At 45.3% G+C, this 18176-nt stretch overlaps 1 protein-coding gene across 7 annotated transcripts in view; it reads left to right on the top strand.

Annotated features, from left to right (window-relative positions):
* Positions 1 to 18176, top strand: part of LOC144300597 (uncharacterized) — a 112774-nt gene that overhangs the window by 88160 nt on the left and 6438 nt on the right. For 4 of the 7 annotated variants that reach the window (XR_013367355.1, XR_013367376.1, XR_013367372.1 and 1 more), the window contains one exon: positions 644 to 802. The exons of the other annotated variants lie outside the window; for them this stretch is intronic. Coding sequence is in view for 1 of the 4 variants with exons in the window: in XM_077876842.1 (XP_077732968.1) it covers positions 644 to 685 (42 nt within the window). In the remaining 3 variants the exon portion in view is untranslated. Of the gene's footprint in view, positions 1 to 643; positions 803 to 18176 lie in introns of those variants that run through there. 7 annotated transcript variants of the gene reach the window in all.

The following is an 18176-nucleotide window of genomic DNA, read 5'->3' as shown; positions in this document are numbered from 1 at the left end:
CTTCCAAAGTGCTACAGAGCGGGTGCCAAAACCAGTTATGTTGAAAACAATAGAGAAGAGTGGTGCACAGACAGCATCTATATACCCGTCTATGCGCACACACTCACACATATTTGAATTAATACTCGCGTGTGTGCAGCTCCCTATGTTGATGCAGCTAGGCACGCACATTTTGCAAATGTAGAATGTGTGCACTGGAGCTACGCTGACGAGAATGTGGGGCTGCATTTTTATCAAAGGACCCTTCTTTACCTCTGCTTGCGGAAAATCTTCACGGATCAATTCCTAGATTTTTGCAGTGCCCTAATTTGTCGGTTGAGGAGCTATTAGACGTGTACATTCACCAACTTAAAACCCAGAGACGTGAACGTAAAGGTTGCTAGAGATCCTAATTGTCTTATTACGATTTACTAGGATCTTACTTCAAGAAGCACCTGGACAGTGCTTAGCTTGGGTTCTGCTGTTGTGCTAATATGAATACAACCTTTGCTGTTGGTCTTTGAGTACTTGGGAGGTAGTTTGTGATCCGAAAAGGGGTGATATTTGGTAGCTGGGGGGCTGTCTCTCTCTGTCTCCTCTCAATAAGATTCTCCTTGCCTTTTTCCCAACGTGTAATCATTCTCTCCTCAATTTGTTTACACAGCTTGGAGATGGGGACAGAGTTCTCTGGCGACGGTGCCACTGAGTGCAATCACCCTAAAGAGAAGCATTTAGAAGCTATAAAACCTAAATGCCCTGCCATGCATCATTACATCGCACAGTTATTCAAATTTAGTAAATTAAATTAAATAATCTCAAATAACTTGATTTCGGGGCTTTAAAATTTCATCTCTATGGTGCCCAGTACTCCATTTCCTTTATTATTATTGTTCATCAAGTAGAATTTATTCTTTTTATGAATCGCGATCCTTGCCCGCCTCGCCGGGGCGAAGCGGCTGCGGTGGCTTGGCGCGCCACCTACCGGCCGGTCCGGGCACCGCGGCCGGCTCCGCGGGCAGCCAGTGGGGCCGCAGCGCACAGGTCACCGCGGAAATCACAGCCCGGGCGACGCTCTCAGCTAGTGTGCTAACTGCTCCCTCGGGCTTCGTCGTTGTGGGTCAACTTGAAGTCGCGGGGACAGCGCAGGGAGATTTGCTGTGCAGGCTGGAGGAGGGTTTTCCGCTCCGGCTGCAAAGCCAGCCAACACCTTTGGTCTGGAGTGTTCTGCGGCTGCCTTCCTGGCTATTAGAGGCCAGATGATCTAATCAAACTGCTGTTTGCCCGGCAGATCCGGGAGGCCATCCCTTCGTTACCAAAAGCCATTCTCTGCTCATGCATGTTACCGATTGAAGAGGACACTGATGTTTAGAGACAGTGCGGCTGGTGCCAAAGGCATGATGTCCCAGATAAAGACAATGCTGCATTTTGCCATGTGTTGCATTTTAAAGAGCATTTTGTTTGCAGGAAAATCCCCCCCCCCCCCCCACCAAGACTCCTGAATTCTGGGGAGGCAGGGGCGACCGCCAGGCCGGCCTTGTTGCAGAGGCTGGTTTAAATGTACTTTCGATTTAATAGTTTCATAAATAAACCACCGTGAAATGATGGCTGTGTGCGTTTTGGGAAGGAAATCCTTTCAAAGCAGCAGCATTAAAGTATTCCTCGTTCCAAACTTTTCTGACACCTTTGTTTAATCTCTCCTGCTTCCGTAAAGTTGTGGAAGCGTGCCATTTCCATGCTTTCACACATTTCTAAGATCCAGGCAACCCAACCAGGCACCCAGGAAGTTCCTTTTCTCTCCGTTAGGTTCCCAAGCAGAGGCCTCAGAGCGGTTATTTGTGTGTCTCAGAGCATCTTCCAATTTGTCAGCCATCTCCTCTCCCTCCCCCAGCCCAGTCAAATGGTTCAACAGAGCAACAGATGGTGTTTTAGGCTTTTTGCTGAGTTTGGGATGGTCTATTTTGTGCTTTCTCAGGAAGATTTTTTTTTTAAGATTTTATTTATTTATTCATGAGAGACAGAGAGAGAGAGAGAGAGAGAGAGGCAGAGACACAGGCAGAGGGAGAAGCAGGGAAGAGGCAGAGGCAGAAGCTCCATGCAGGGAGCCCGACCTGGGAATCGATCCCAGGACTCCAGGATTACGCCCTGGGCCAAAGACAGGTGCTAAACCGCTGAGCCATCCAGGGATCCCCTCTCAGGAGGATTTCAACATTAAATCCACCCTGTTATTAATAAATTCAAACAAGATCTTAGAACCTTCTTTGAAAAATGGGACTTTCTTCACCAAGTCCTGTGGTTCAAACAGTGGTAATAATCCATTTTCCCCATCCTCCTCCCTCTCCTGAACAGGAAACCTCTCCTGCTCCCTTGTAGCTCCATGCCCCATTGCTTCTAAGCATGTTCTTCAGATTTTGGTACAGAAAAGAAGTGTAAAGGACGAGTAGCCAGACTGGGAACATAATTTATAGTTCTTTTGCACGAGCTCGGTTACAAATCTCTGAAGATTATTAAGACCATTTTATCTTCTGAGCAAGATTCAGACCTCAGCTATATTGTTCATTCGATGCAAGAAAAGCAGACTGAGTGGTGCTAGATGGTCTTGTTACTGAGCTTGTGTTTATTTTTTTATTTTTATTTTTTTAATAATTTTTTTTAAATTTTTATTTATTTGTGATAGTCACAGAGAGAGAGAGAGAGAGAGACGCAGAGGGAGAAGCAGGCTCCATGCACCAGGAGCCCGATGTGGGATTCGATCCCAGATCTCCAGGATTGCGCCTTGGGCCAAAGGCAGGCGCCAAACCGCTGCGCCACCCAGGGATCCCCCTGAGCTTGTGTTTAATGCAAAAATCCCATTCTTGGAGGCCTGCCTGAGAACCTTCCTCTTTGCCAGTCAGAGGTGTGAGGAAAAAACCAAAGGCTATTTTGTCAAGTTGTCCATTTTCCAGGTAGAACCATCTTTCTTCCATCTGGTAACCCAAGGCAAGCTCGTCTGAATATCCTGGCCCTGTAGTTCATGTCTTATTGGTATTTTTATTTTTAACGATTTTATTTATTTGAGATAGAGGGAGAGAGAGAGAGAGAGAGAACACAAGCCGGGGAAGAGGCAGAAGCAGACTCCCAGCTGAGCAGAGAGTTCGATGCAGGGTTCGATCCCAGGACCCTAGGAACATGACCTGAGCTGAAGGCAGATGCTTAACTGACTGAGCCGCCCAGGCACTCCGTCTTCTTGGTATTATTCTTATTCAGATGGTTTTGATGGATAGGTCCCTGTGGGAATGGTCTTGCTCTCATTTCATGTTCTGCAAGTCTTGGCTAAGCAGCCAGCAGGTGATTCTGGGCACCCTGTCCTGCACTTACCCACCTGCATGTTGGTTTATCCCCACTTAGTGCTGTGGTTTTCTAGTTCTGGTCAAATACAGTATTTGGTGGGTTTTCTAAAAATTCTACTGAGTTTAAAGGAGTTGGCAAAGAAACCCGGGCATGCACTAGTTCCCCCAAACCCAATGGTTAATTTGTTTGTCTTATTCTTCTATGCAAAAAAACAGAAACAAGATGTCTAAAAGGTTGTGCTGTCTGACATCGAAATACCTACAGGAAGGTGTTATGGGCCGAATTGTGCCCCCTCCCCCATTCACTTGTTGAAGTCCTGACTAACCCCTGCTACCTCAGGATGTGGCGGTGGTATTCGGAGACAATGTCTTTACAGAGGTGATTAAGTTAAATGAGGTCATTGAGGGTGGGCCCTATTCCAACTGGAGTGGTGTCCTCGTAAGAAAAGGAGATTAGGATCCAGGCAGGCACAGAGGGAAGACCATGTGAGGACACAGAGAAGATAGCCATTTCTACACCACAGAGAGAGACCCTCCCTTCAGAGAGCCCTCAGAGGGAGCCAAAGCTGCTGACACCTTGACCTTGTACTTTTTTTAAAAAAAAGATTTTATTTATGTATTCATGAGATACACACAGAGAGAGGCTGAGACACAGGCAGAGGGAGACAGGCTCCCTGTGAGAAGCCTGATACAGGATTCGATCCCAGGACCCCAGGATCACGCCCTGAGCCGAAGACAGACACTCAACCCCTGAGCCACCCAGGTGTCCCAGACCTCATACATCTTACCTCCAGAACTGTAAGACAGTAAATTCCTGCTAATGTTGATGCCACCCAGTTTGTGATCTTTTGTTACAGCAGCCCTTACAAACTCATACAGAAGGTGAGAGAATTAATTCAGCCATCGGTGTATTTTGGTATTCCAGAATGACTTCTGTTTTGAAAAGCCGGAGGCTCTTCTTCCCTAGCAGGAAAATTGGTGTGCTTCGTGGTGGCAGGGCTTCGTGGGGTGAGGTCTCCGTGGGGGGTGTGTGTGTGTCCCTAACCTAACTGCTGAATCCTGGGTAAATTACAAGGTACACTCAAGTCTTTGAAGCATCATTGCTGTGTGCGAGCCCTGGTTCACAATGGATGTACCTGTCTTCTGCTTAGTTTCATATGTCTGGACACTATAAACACTTTCATGCTGAAATGAAAACACTTTAAGAACACAGTGCTTTATGCATCTGTTTGCAGACCCTGAACGTGATTTTGAACAGAGTTATGCTCTGCGGGGCTGCAAGTTCAATCCTCAGGTACTGCCGCACCTGTCTATGTCATCCAGACGGACGGCTGAGGCCAGAGCTTTGGGCTTGTGCTTTGAAAGGGAAGGCCTTGATCCTAAAATGCTCTTTAAGGACTTGCCCAATTCATCTTCTCATCCATGCAGCTGTTTTTCCCAGGGAGCGGTTGGTCAGATGCTTAAATTCTTTGCCGGATGCCACAGGCACCGGGTGTATCCCATACAGTGTTCATAAGAAATGCCCCAGAAACTACACTTGCTTGCAACCTGGAGGATGCAGGAAGCACAGGGACTGCTCTGCTACACGTGATGGATTTGGTTTAGTAGACATGAGAAAACAAGAGCACAGCTTTCAGCCAGATTTGTGGTTTTTTTCCCCATGGAAGTAAATAAACATTTCAAAATCAGGTCGAATCCCAGGAACTCAGTCTCACTGAAAAAGATTGTAGAGTACTTTTATTTTTATTCTCTGTAGAGTGCCTCACTGTGTAACACTGGCTTATATAGTCCTGAAAGCCTTTTGTGGAAAGGTGGATAAAATTCAAAAATAAATCTCAAAAGGGATGGAAAGGCAGCAGAGAAGGGGTGCAAAGAAACCTCCTTTGCAGGGGCTTTTCCCCAAAGCTCAGTAGAATTAAAAAAACATCAAGTATTGTCGCTAGTGTCGCTTTAAGAACCTGTGAGGTTACTAATGGATACAGGTCATGGTGACAGCCTTAAATAAACCTTCAGTAATAAACAAATCATGTTGCATTTTCATGAGATTGCCATCATCTCGTGCCTGTTCCAATAGGGCAAAGAACGTATGAAGGAAATGAGCATGATAGATCGTATATATCATGCTGTCACACCCATGAGTGAGACAAACAATATCTCAAGGAGACTCACCCTGTCTTCCTGATAAAAGTCAACAAGGATGTGCATTAATATGGATCCTGTACTTTACAATAAACTACTCACTACCCTATGTTAGGTTGTGTTCTACACACATGCACACACACGCACACACACACACACACACACACACACACAAACATAGTAGATGTTAGGCATTTGCTCTTGGGATTTGGGAATTAAATACAGAGACGGCTAATCAAATGTCAAAAATTGAAGTGGAATTAATAAAATGAATCAAATGAGTTGTCCGACTCATAATTATATATGTATGTCACCTTTACTTGTCCATATCTCAAGACCCCACATAAATTAAATTTATAGTTTGGCCCATTTAAAAATAACTCTCCTTTGCTGTTGAGACCTTTAAGGTCAAGTTCAAGAAGTGTCAACACTCCGGTGATTTACCATTTTGGGTTTCCTTTCTGAATATGTTTCTCCAGCATTGGTGTGTTGTGTCTCTCTCCACGCCTTGTGACAGAGAACTGATGGGCTATGTATATTTACAGTATCCATTGTCCGGTAAGAATATGACAAATATCTGCATGGTTTTTCATTTTTCATTTGTCATCAGGATATTTGAGGTGATACACTAAACAGGCTCATAACAAGTCCTAGGACTTAAAATATCATTCCCTTCAAAGTAATCTGATTCTAACATCCACATTTTAAAATATGGTTTTGTTTATTGGCGAATCGACCACACAGTGATAAGGTGTGTTAAGCAATCAAGAGAGTATTTTCATGCTTTAATAGAAAAGATCCTGATGTTTTCCCTATCTGGATGGTCCTTGAGATGAATGTGGTATAAATGAATGTATGATACATTTCACTGCTACAGAAGCAGCTCAGAAATCTTTACGTGTATTGATGGACTAACTGCTGCAAACACAAGGTGACATCTTTAAAGATAAGGACACTGAGGTATTGATTAGACAAATCTATTTGGCAAGGCAGCAGTGATGTATAGATAGGGGACAGGAAGAAACCTGTGAATACATGTATTCAAAAATACCTTGCACAGTTAGTAAATAATTATAATAAAGGCTCTGCCAGTGGCTTGAGGATCCAAGTACTATGAATTGATTGTTAACTTTTCACTTTAAAGATAGATTGAGGGCAGCCTGGGTGGCGCAGCGGTTTAGCACCTGTCTTCGGCCCAGGGCATGATCCTGGAGACCCGGGATCAAATCCCACATCAGGCTTCCTGCGTGGAGCCTGCTTCTCCCTCTGCCTGTGTCTCTGCCTCTCTCTTCTCTCAAGAATAAATAAATAAAATCTTAAAAAAAGATTGATTAGTTAATAATGGGTTAATAAAGATGATTAATGATATGTTAATTAATCATCATGGTAATTCTTATGGAAGTATTGCATATATGACATCAAAATTCATACTGGGGGCACCTGAGTGGCTCAGCGGTTGAGCATCTAACCTTCGGCTCAGGTCGTGATCCTGGGGTCCTGAGATTGATCCTGCATCGGGCTCCCTGCCTGGAGTCTGCTTCTCCCTCTGCCTGTGTCTCTGTCTCTCTCTCTCTGTGTCTCTCATGAATAAATAAAATCTTAAAAAAAAAAAATTCATCCTGAATGAATTTACTGTGAGGAGGATAATTGAGGCGTCAGGTCATGTCAAGCCCCGTTCTAGAAGTTCTGCAGTCTTTCAGTGCGTTTCCCTGATGGTAGGATTTGAGATTTCCCCACTGGCCACTTGGCTTCTGGTGGGTCCAGTAATGCTGAGAGTGGTATCCAGGTCATTGCTCTTCTATGGGTGCTGGCTGCTCCATGAGTCTCCTGAGCAACCTGTCATCAAAGCAACGCTGATGAGCTTGGAGCTTGACGAGGTGCTGGTTAACGAAGAACTTGCAGATTCCCAAAAGGAGGTTCTGCTCTTTGGTTGCTCTTTTTGATCTTGCCTATAATCTAAGTTGACCATGACCTGGAGCTTGCTCTGAGAGGGAGAGAAGTGGAAGGACTTCCCCAGGTGTCCATACCTGTATATCCCAGGTCCAGGGTTCTTCCTTCTGGCCTCCAACAGGGCACATTGACCAGGCAGTCAGCTGAGGCCAAACAGAGGAAAATGCTAGAGTGCTTACCACCCCGTAAGACACTGGATCATTGGAGATCCTTTATGGATGGGTTAATTTCCTGCCCTAGGAGAAGGGCTCTTGCATAGTGTTAGAGTTCTGAGCCTGCTTCAATAATTCAGAATCATTCCTACTTGGCAGAAAGCGAAGACCTGAAACCTTGGAGTTGGCTGTTTGCTCATTCATATGGTAATTCACAAATCCATGAGAAACACAAAGAATGAAGTCTAAATATCAGATAGCTTCTCTCTTCTCCCAGTATCTAAGCAGAACCATATTTGAGAAGCCAAGAGAGGTCATATTCCTTTGCATGAGAAAAGACCAGGAGTTGGGGCAAACCTCCAGAGGGAGGCAGGTGAAAGGTAAGGAATTTGGAGCTGCTGCTCTGAAGAAGAAAATCCTAAGTCGGACTTTTAGGAAATCTTGCTGTGTGCTTTGCAATGTACGCCCCCCACCCCACACACCCCTTGCCACTTTCTCCAGGATTCTTGCCTCAAGACCTATATCATTATATTTAAGGCTTTTGGAGGCCTTGCTGTTTTGAATACAATGCTGCGGCAGACTGATCACGAGATAACCAAGCTTCATGTGATCTACCTTTAATTAAACTTTAATATAATATTTCAAGCACTATGCTAGGGTCTAGGAATAAAGAGTGACTATGAGTTCATTTCTGCTCTCACAACTGGGGCAAAAGGAGAGGAGGCCCCTTGGACTTTCATAGTGAACTATTTGATTAATGTCTGTTTCTCCCACCACACTGTAAACTTTAGGAGGGCAAGAATGAAATCTTTTTCGTTCTAATACTGAAGGGTAATAGAGTCTTAACAGTATTTGTTAAATCCATCAGTGTTGCATCCGACTCTTAGGGCTGCTGTAACAAAATACGACAAGCTGGATGATTTACAACAACAGAAATTCATTCTTTCACAGTTGTGGAGGCTAAAAGTCTAAAACCAAGGCATCAATAGGTTGGTTCCTTCCTGGAGGTTCAGAATCTTCTCAGAAGATTCTGCTCATGCCTCTACTCCTGGCTGACATTATCTTGACTTCTTTCTGGAAAGATCCTATTTTGAAATAATATCACATTCATACCAGGTACCAGAAGTTAGGATGGAAATATACCTTTTTTGATGAGGGGGAACGTAGTTCAACCTTTCACAAATGGTGAATATCGTGAGTGCATTTTTGAGATGAATGCTTTGGTGAATCATTACCCAACGCAGTTCGGACAGGACAACCTTCAGCACCCATACCCATATCCATTGAGAAGTGGACAGGGGCTGGACTGGGAGAAGTCTAGGGCATGCCCCATGTAGCTTGAGTCTTCTGTGTTGATCCTGCTTTTCACTCAGACTCCTGGCCAACCCCCACCTACTCCCTTCTAGCACATCCTCCATCTGCTGGTTGCCCTCCTCCATTTCCCTGCCTGGACTTCCCTGAATCTGTTTCTGCTTCAATTCTTCTTTAGTGATGGCAGCTCCGAGGAGGATAAAGAGGCAAGGGGGCTCACTGTTCTCCCCCAACTGATGGGTTCCATCCAGATGGTTCCAGTGGCCAGAAGCAGATGCCACAGAGCCTGGGGACCTGCTCTGGCCCATGCAGTCTGCCTAGGAGAACTCAGTGAACCTAGCAGCTAATGTCTATCAAACATGTACCACGTGCCGAATGTTCTGCTAAATGTTTTAAGTGTATCTTCATGCGTCCCTTTGAGTTACAAATCAAGTCATTTCCTCAAGGTTGTCTAGCATAGCAGAGGTGGGTTGAGACTTTAACCCGGGTTTATTGGTCCCCAATGTTCGCCTCTTAACGTCAGGTTCCCAAGCAGCCAAGAGGTTCCACCTGGAGCCCTGGCAGGTGTCGCCTCCCTGTGCGCGTCTGGTTTCCTGCGGGGCCCCTGCAGCCACACAGGGAAAGTGGGTCAACTGTGAAGAAGGGACGGGGGGAGGAGGGGCACAAAGATCAGTCACGGGGACACAAGTGGAAGTGAAACATGTCACTTCGGGGCTGAGGTTTTTAAGAATCAGAGATGCCCCTACCACACTTTCCTCTATCTGCCGGGAGAGGGACGAACTTTGCGTTGAAAGGACGTGGCAAGAGGGGAGCTCTTGTTTTGCAGTTATCTGGATGAGACATACGTTTTGATTGTGTTCAGCCACAAAAATTTTGGTGCTTATTTGTTGCCTTTACTGATAATAGGGTGCAAAACAAGGATGAAGGTGGGGGTGATTTTAGTTCATATTTGGGCCCATCAGTGTGATCGTCAAGCTCCTAGAAGTCAGAGTAGGCTCCATGACAGTTTGTGGGGAAGGAAGTCCTTCTTATGTCCCATCCCTTCTGTTGAAAGATATTTGCATCTAAGGTCTCTTTGCAGTAATTCCAGAAACCACTGGAATCCTCATTGAAGCCCTGGCACAGCCCAGCCTCAAGAGCCACATTTGGGCTGCCCATTTGGTGGCAGATCCACTGCGTATGCCTGGCAGGGCAGCCCTGGCCAACCAAAGGAGACTCATGCCTGTGTCTCCATGCAGACTGGAGCACTTACTACTAACAAGACTATGGTTTTAAGACATTTTATTCAGAAATAATTAGTCTTTTTTTTTTAAGATTTTATTTATTTATTCATGAGAGACACATAGAGAGAGGTAGAGACATAGGCAGAGGGAGAAGCAGGCTGCCTGTGGGGAGCCTGCTGTGGGACTGGATCCTGGGACCCTGGGATCATGACCTGAGCCAAAGGCAGATGCTCAATCACTGAGCCACCCAGATGCCCCTAATTTCAGTCTTTTAGAAGAAATGTTCCTTTCCAGGGAACTTAGATCACCCTAAGGGGAGAAGGAAATGGGAAGGCATGGGAAGTGATGTCTGAATGACCAAGTACCCAAAAGGGATTGAAAAAAAATTGCAATTGGCTAAATTATCATGAAATTAGTAAGACTAAAATTTTCAACATCAGTAGAAATGGGGATCTCTGGAGATAGCTACGTTTGGTTAGGGAGCAACAAATGTGAATATGTCTTTGCACACATGGGTGTACTTTGGACACTTTACATTTATCCATCTACCAAATAGTAGTGGCGAGTTAGTGCTGGGTAAAGTCCTACTCTCCGTTTTGACAAAGCAGGGACACCTGGATGGCTCAGTGGGTTGAGTGTCTGCTTTTGGCTTAAGTCATGATCCCAAGGTCCTGGGATGGAACCTGGTGTCAGGATCCCTGCTCAGGGGGAGTCTGCTTCTCCCTCTCCGTCTGCCCCTACCTACCTCCCCTGCTGGTGTTCTCTTTCTCTCTCACTGAAATAAATACATAAATAAAGAATATCTTGACAAAGCAACTTTGGGACAGGATTCTGCAGTGTTGGAGAAGGTGGCTACTGGCAAGGTGTTCATTGTTCATTCAACAGATGTTTATTGAGCACATACTCTGTGCCAGGCACCGGGCTTTCCAAGGTGCTGAGAAGGTCCTTGCCTAAAAGGAAGGCTCCTCCACTACCCCAAATTCCTCATATTCCTTAGATACATTGCCTAAATATTTTGTTGAGGTCGCCACCGGAAGGAGGGGTGCAGAGCTCTAGAAAGACAGAGTTTTGAGAGTCAGGCTATCTGGGTCCAAATGTCTGTTGGGTTTGTAACTTTGAGCATTTTAGGAACTTTTAGGGCTTTAATTTCCTAGTTTGTAAAATCAAGATAATAATAACTCGTATGTCATTGTAGGGCTGCTTTCAGGATTAAATGAGATAATTTATTTAAACTCTGGAATATGTGAGCTCCAAGTCTATGAAGTTCTGAGTGACTCAGTAAATTGTAGCTCTAGTAGTTGATAGAAAGGGATTTCAGTGAGATGAAGGAGAGGAAGATTCTGCAAGGAGAACAGAGTTGGATGGAATGCCTGGGCAGCCAATCCTCAGGCCGAAGATAAAGAGCTGGGGGTGGGGGGAGGGGAGGGAAGATGAGTGAGGGGTGGGGAGGGTCACCGGAAGGGAGGTACTTTATGCACCCTGGCCTTGCCTCCCTTGACCTGCTGGCCTGGTGTGGAGCCAGGTCATCAAGAACCCACATCTTGATGTGGCATTTGCTGGGCCCTCAGCATGGACTTCTGGTGTCATCTTGCCAGGGATGGACCTTACCCACCCAGAGGCCACCTTCCTCCTGGATTCCACCACCCCCCCCCCCCCCCGCCAGCTCCATCCATCTCCACACTAGGACTTGTCCAGAGCAAAATGCTAAAAGGGCAACTTCTGTGGCACTTTTGGGGTGAGAAACACCAGAATAATCCACACTGTCCCAATTTTTCTTGGTACCTTTTAAGAAAATCACCATTTTACTCCTTGAGGTTTTATGCTGTTGCTCTCTCATTATTTTCTGTTTGAAGTAGTAAATGAATCCAGAGCTGCACAGCAGAGGAAACCAACCAAACCGATTGCTAAGTTCCTGGCCATTAAGGAACTTGAAATCTACCAGCGTGAGTGGCATTAATAATTCAATACAGAATGGGGACAAGGTGATTCGTGGCTTTTCCTGATGAAATCCTTTGTAGAATAGGTGTGCTTCCAGGAGGAGTAAAATGCAGTTGAAGCAAGAAAACACTAATTGCCATATGTTTTACACGAGACCCGACCATGGAGGGAAGATGCAGAGTTAAGATTTTATGAAAGAGAAGATAGAAGATGGAGAACTTTCTGGATTTGGTAGAAGGGGCCAAGAAAACCAAATAAAATACGGAGGCAATGAATGGTGCAAGGTTTTGGTTTTCAGACAATGATATTTGATCTTCGCATAGGCTCAGAGATACTGTGTGTTATAGGGAATGAGGTGTGGGAACAGGTTGTGCAACCCCGCCAGAACTAGCTGGCCCAGAGAGCAGAACCCAGGCCTAAGATGCGTGTGGCCTTAAGGATAAAATGGTGATGCTATCAGTAGGCCCTGCTTCCAGGTCGGGAGAGGAGAGGCTGTGCCCTGGGGGCCAGGTGGACATGGGAGGTGGGGGAGGTGGAACAGGGCGGGTGCTGAGTCCTGGCTTAAAACATTCCTGCCCCAGTGCTCTTCATCATTAAGCACCTCATGGGCTATTTTCTCAGACTCTGTGTAAGCCAGAAGGGGGGGAAGCCAACTTGGTAATGGGCTCTGGCTTCTCTAGGGCCTCCATAGCTTGTCTTCCACAACCTGTGAGTCAGAATCACTTTTGGAAGCGACTTCCTGTCTCCTTGCATGGGTAATGTGTGTGACCCAGTCTGGCAGTAAAATGGGGCTGGCCAAAGGGCTGATGGCTATCAATAGGAGATGTCAATCACCAATTAGGTCTTGGGGGACTTAGGGACATATTGCAGGCCTTCTGCCTCTAAAGAAAAGCTGGACAGGAATGAAAACAGCCAGAAGGTTGTTCCTTTTTGTTGTATAAACACCTCCACCATTTAAGAGTCTGCCATGTGACATGGGAAGCTGAGACTACAGAGGAAGGGCTGAGAATAAGTGAAAGGCTATGTATGAATTTCTTCTTCCAGAACCTTCTGTCTCTAAAGCGTCTTCTATTCTTAAGTAAAATTACAGTGCAATAAGTTGACACAGACCCAGGTGGGAAAATCCAAAAGGATGTATCAGTTAGCTATTGCCTCAAAATGCTATGTAACAAAGTTCTCCCAAATATGAGAGCTTAAAACCACGGTCCTTTACTAGTTCTTACGAGTCAGAGGCCCTGAGCTCCAGCTGGAAATGGTTCTGGTCCTGGTGTCCTTCATCTTTCTTCTGGGACATCTTTATTTCTGGGAAGTACAAGAGAGCAAGCCACTGATAAAAATATTTGCTTGCCCTGTGTCGGCGGCTATCCCCTCATTGCTCAGAGCAAGTCACAAGGCTGAGCCCAGTGTGAGGAGGTGGGGAAGTGACCCCATCCACAGGGGGGTATTGCCAAGTTATAGGGCAGCGTGTGGGAAGTGAAGTATCAGAGCAATTCAGTACTGTGTATGGGTGTTCTGTTGCTGTGTGTCTGTGTGTGCAACCGGATGAGCTCCTGTTCTTTTTCCTTTATATGGAAACCTGGATTTGACCAAGTGAGAGCTTCCTGAGGATACACCTTAGAGAGGAGACGGTGAGGGGACCAGTGGGGAGAGAACACAGAGCAGACAGGGTTTCCTACATGGGGCTCGCTGTCATACAGATCTTTTTTTCTGGGTAAGGAGGGGAAAACAGAGGAGTTTTAGTGGCAGGGGCGAGTGCAGGGTCCACCCTTCCTCACTTCTCCTGCCTCAGGGGCTTGTGGGACTGCTGGTGAGCTGTCCTCAATCCAGCCAAGATCTGGAATAGCTTGAGGGTTTTCTGGGTTGCTCAGTGGTTGAGTATCTGCCTTGGGCTCAGGGTGCGATCCTCGAGTCCCACATCAAGCTCCCTGAATGGAGCCTGCTTCTCCCTCTGCCTATGTCTCTGCCTCTCTCTGTGTCTCTCATGAATAAATAAATAAAATCTTTAGAAAAGAAAAGAAAAGAAAAGCTCAAACGAGACCACTTGGCTATGGTGTCACTTCTGCCTCTAGTGAGCCCTGTACCCCTGCTTACTGCCCAAGGAAGGCGCTCCCTCTGGCAAAAGAGAGTTGTAGTTTCTGGGATACATCAGGGCTGGACTGACCTTGACAGGTGAACCAACATGTAGAACAAATGACCTTTATATCAGCCTGATGTTTATTATTATTATTTTGGGTGCATTTCATCTGTTTTCAATTTTATTGACAAAAAGATGTTTATAGTTTCCTCTCATAAGCTTTTTTTTTTTTTTTTTGGCTTAACTTTTCCCTTTATTGAAGTTGAACTATTGGGACCAAGGGAAGGAGATAGCCCTAGAAGGTAGGAGATACTGCACAGCAGATGGATGCCTAAGTGGGGAGCGCTCCCCTGAGGAGGGTGGGTCGGCCCATGCGTGGGCAGCTCCCAGTGCTAAAACCTACATCACAGCCACAGCACGATTCCAGACAATCTGGTGTTCTGTTGGGATCTGTGGAAGCCGGATCAGCAGAAGGGGGTAAAACCCTGTGGTCAGGGTGCAGGGGTGAAGCTTAAGTGGTTAGGCACTATGCAGGTGCCTCTAGAGCTCAGCCTGAAGCTTCAGCTCAGGAACAAACGATGACACCCTGCCAATAACCTCTGCCTTAGAGACTTGGGCAGAGTCTGTGAGATGGAGAAGCAGTTCTTAGCCTGCTCCTCAGGCCCAGTCAGCTCTGTGAGGTCTTCTCCATCATTCCTGAGTTCAAGGGGAGAGTTTAGAGCCACAGACCACAGCTCCAGGCCTCAGAAACCAGCAATCCTTTACTTGGAGCGTGAGAAAGCTTTTGACGGTTGAGACACCCAAGAATCATTGGTTAAGAAGTTTGCTCAAGGGGCACCAGGGTTAAGCAACCACCTTCAGCTCAGGTCACCATCCCAGGGTTCTGGGATCAAGCCCCACATGGGGCTCCCTGCTCAGTGGGAAGTCTGCTTCTCCCTCTCCCCTCTGCTCCTGCTTGCGCTCTCTCTCTCTCTCAGAAATAAATAAAATCTTAAAAAAAAAAAGCTTTATCAATTCTCACACAATCACTCACTCTTATGTCATTTTGTAAGCTTCCAGTTCACACTGTTGCCAAAGTCAGATATAACTTTTGAGTGAGACTTGATTTTACTTGCACTTGTTCTCATGTAAGTTGTATTCAGCGGTTCCTGAGGGCAAACCCATCTGGTGGTTGGAAAAAAGAAGCAGAAGACTTGAAAACAAGAGAGATAAATACAGGAGGTTCCCAGACCCAAGATACATTGGATAAAGGTGTAATAAATACACAACTTTCTCTGGGTTTCCAGATTTTTTTGGTTGGTAGATATGGTCCTCTCTTACAAATAATTGGCATTAATGTTTTAAATTTATAGAGCCTGCATCTGAAAAGGAGGCTAGGAGTTGAAGAAAGCATTGAACACGTTATTTGAAAATGTATACTATGTTTAGGTTAGTTTATTGTTATGTCATCTGACTTTTCAAATATGATGGAATCTGCTTGTTTATTTTAAAGGTTGAAAATAGGGGCACCTGGGTGGCTCAGTCTGTTAACTGTTAGACATCTGTCTACCTTTGGCTCAGGTCATGATCCCAAGGTCCTGGGATCGAGCCCCACATCTAGCCCCGTATTAGGCTCCCTGCTCAGCAGGGTGCCTGCCTCTCCCTCTCCCCTCTACGTGTGCTTCCTCTCTCTCTCTCAATCTCTCTCTAATAAAAAACTAAAATCTTAAAAAAATAAATAAATAAAAATAAAGATTGAAAATAGAGATGCAAATTGCATCAGGCGAAACTAAAACCCTGAACTCCTTCCTAGTGTTTTCTTTTGAGGGGACCTGCAGCTTTTGGGTTTTCTACCCTGATCTCAAAAAGGTTGTGGGGTGGGGCAGGGGGAGAGTCTGAAATTCCTCTGTCACCAAAGTTGTGCTGTTCCCTGGAGCTTAAAAGTCATGGTGTCTTCATCGTTTCCTTCTATTGTTTGCTTTTTCCAGACTGTGAAGTTCTAGTTTTTTTTTTTTCTTTATTCTTTATAAAAGTTGTAAGAGTAATACAAAGATTTCTCAGGCTCACATAGAAATTGCCAACGCTTTGAATCTGATCCTGAAGGATAGGTGTGCGGTGGCTCCGGCCTCCTCGTGGGGAGACCCTGGGGGTCCGGCCGGTCTCAGCATTACCAGGAGCCGGTCTGCATTGTCAGAGGATGGCCAGAGTTCAGAGGGGGAAATGGAAGGTCCGCTAAGTGGAATCGTCATGCGAGCACACAGCTGCAGGTGTCGGCCCAACCCTAACACACGTACCATTCGTTTTCGGCACAGGAAGCCTTCCTTAGCCTTGTTTAAAGCATAAAAACCAGGCAGGCACCCCAGCAATGATGATAAATGACATCTCAAAGACAGTAAAGGGCTGGTAAACATACCACCCCCCTCAAATGACTTTTTTTCTTTATTTTTTAAATAAGATTTTACTTATTTATTCATGAGGGACACACAAAGAGGCAGAGACACAGGCAGGGGGAGAAGCAGGCTCCTCGCAGGGAGCCGGATGCGGGACTCGATCCCAGGACTGGGATCATGCCCTGAGCCAAAGGTAGGCGCTAAACCGCTGAGCCACCCAGGTGCCCCACTTTTTTTTTCTTTTAAAATTTGTTTTTAAATATTACCCTTATGTATCAACTGGTAAACTTGATAGCAATAATAAAACTTCTTTATTACAACAAATTCCATTTCAAATGGCACTTTTGGGTGTACCTGGTGCCTTTCTTTAGGGTAAGTTGGTGTTGTCTAGAAACAGTCACCAAAGACTTTTGTATCATTCCTCGCTTGATGACTTCCCTCCTCATTCCCACCTCGGCCACTGCCGCCCCTCCTGGCACCCCAGCCCCCACAGTGCACACCACACCTAGCTTATGTTCCTATAGTGTTAAAGCGTATTGAGAATATTGGTGTCTTAGCACCCTAAGGACATTTTCTAAGCTTCCTTAGGAGATGGCAAACTAGAGCAAAGGAGAGTGGATGAGTTGGTTCTGTTCCCACTTACTGGTGAAGGTCAAAGAATAACCAGAGGAAATGAGGTCTTCTGGAACTCCAAAATGGGACTCAAGAACAATGCAGCCTTCTGGAAACTGGGGAGTGTTAAGGGAAGTTATTCCCTGTTACAGGAAGAGTGAGTGAGGCAATGTGTGTTGCGGGGCCTCTGACTGGGCTCTCAGTTGCAGAGGGGCAGCAACCTGGGAAAGAAGAGATTTCATTTGGTCTGGAGGAAGACCCAGAAGCCCCTTTCTGCTTTGTTTGTATTCAAATATGAGCATTAAAATAGACCAAGTAGATGAATATAACTTGGCTTTTCAATTTAGGAAGATGAGCCCACCCCTTCCTTTCCCTTCCAGAAAGCTATAGAACTTACTGGTTAACAACACAGGATCTGGCTTGTGCCCCTGCTGCCACTTCTTTGCTATATGCTCTTAAGCAGGGTACTGTATTCTCTCTGCCCCAATTATTTTTCCCCTAACATCTGATAATAATAATGGCAGCTCATAAATGTTTGCCATGAAGAATAGGATTATAATTTTTTTGACTCTTTGTGAATAAAACACTTCTTTCAGAAACACACAGTATAATACAATTCAAAATTCTTTCTTATTTAAGATTTCAGCCAGATTTGACTATTGAAAGATATTCGTTGTTAAATCCTTTCATTAGGAAAGGGAATGAAGTGATTTGGGAAAATAGGGTGTCCTGGGGCACCTGGGTGGCTCAGTCAGTGAAGCGTCAGACTCTTCTTGGCTTCAGCTCAGGTCACGATCTCAAGCTCAGCTTGGAGTCTCCTTGTCTTTCTCTCCTCTTCTTTCCCTCTTCCGGCTTGTGTGCACTCTCTCTCATAAGTAAATAAGTAAGTAAGTAAGTAAGTAAATAAATAAATAAATAAATAAGTAAATAAATAAATAAATCCTTAAGGAAAAAAAAGGAAATAAGGTATTCCCAACTCCCAAAATCTAGGCTATGAATTTTAGCTTCCTTAACACACTTTTAAACAACTTCTTTTATCATGACCATCCTTTTATTTACCTACCCACCTGTCTGTACACCTATGCATCCTGTCCCACCTCCAG

Source organism: Canis aureus, chromosome 28 (assembly GCF_053574225.1).
Source record: "Canis aureus isolate CA01 chromosome 28, VMU_Caureus_v.1.0, whole genome shotgun sequence".
Classification (NCBI taxonomy): Eukaryota; Metazoa; Chordata; class Mammalia; order Carnivora; family Canidae; genus Canis; species Canis aureus.
Note: the sequence above shows the minus strand (reverse complement) of the source record. Positions and strands in the feature narration are given on the sequence as shown.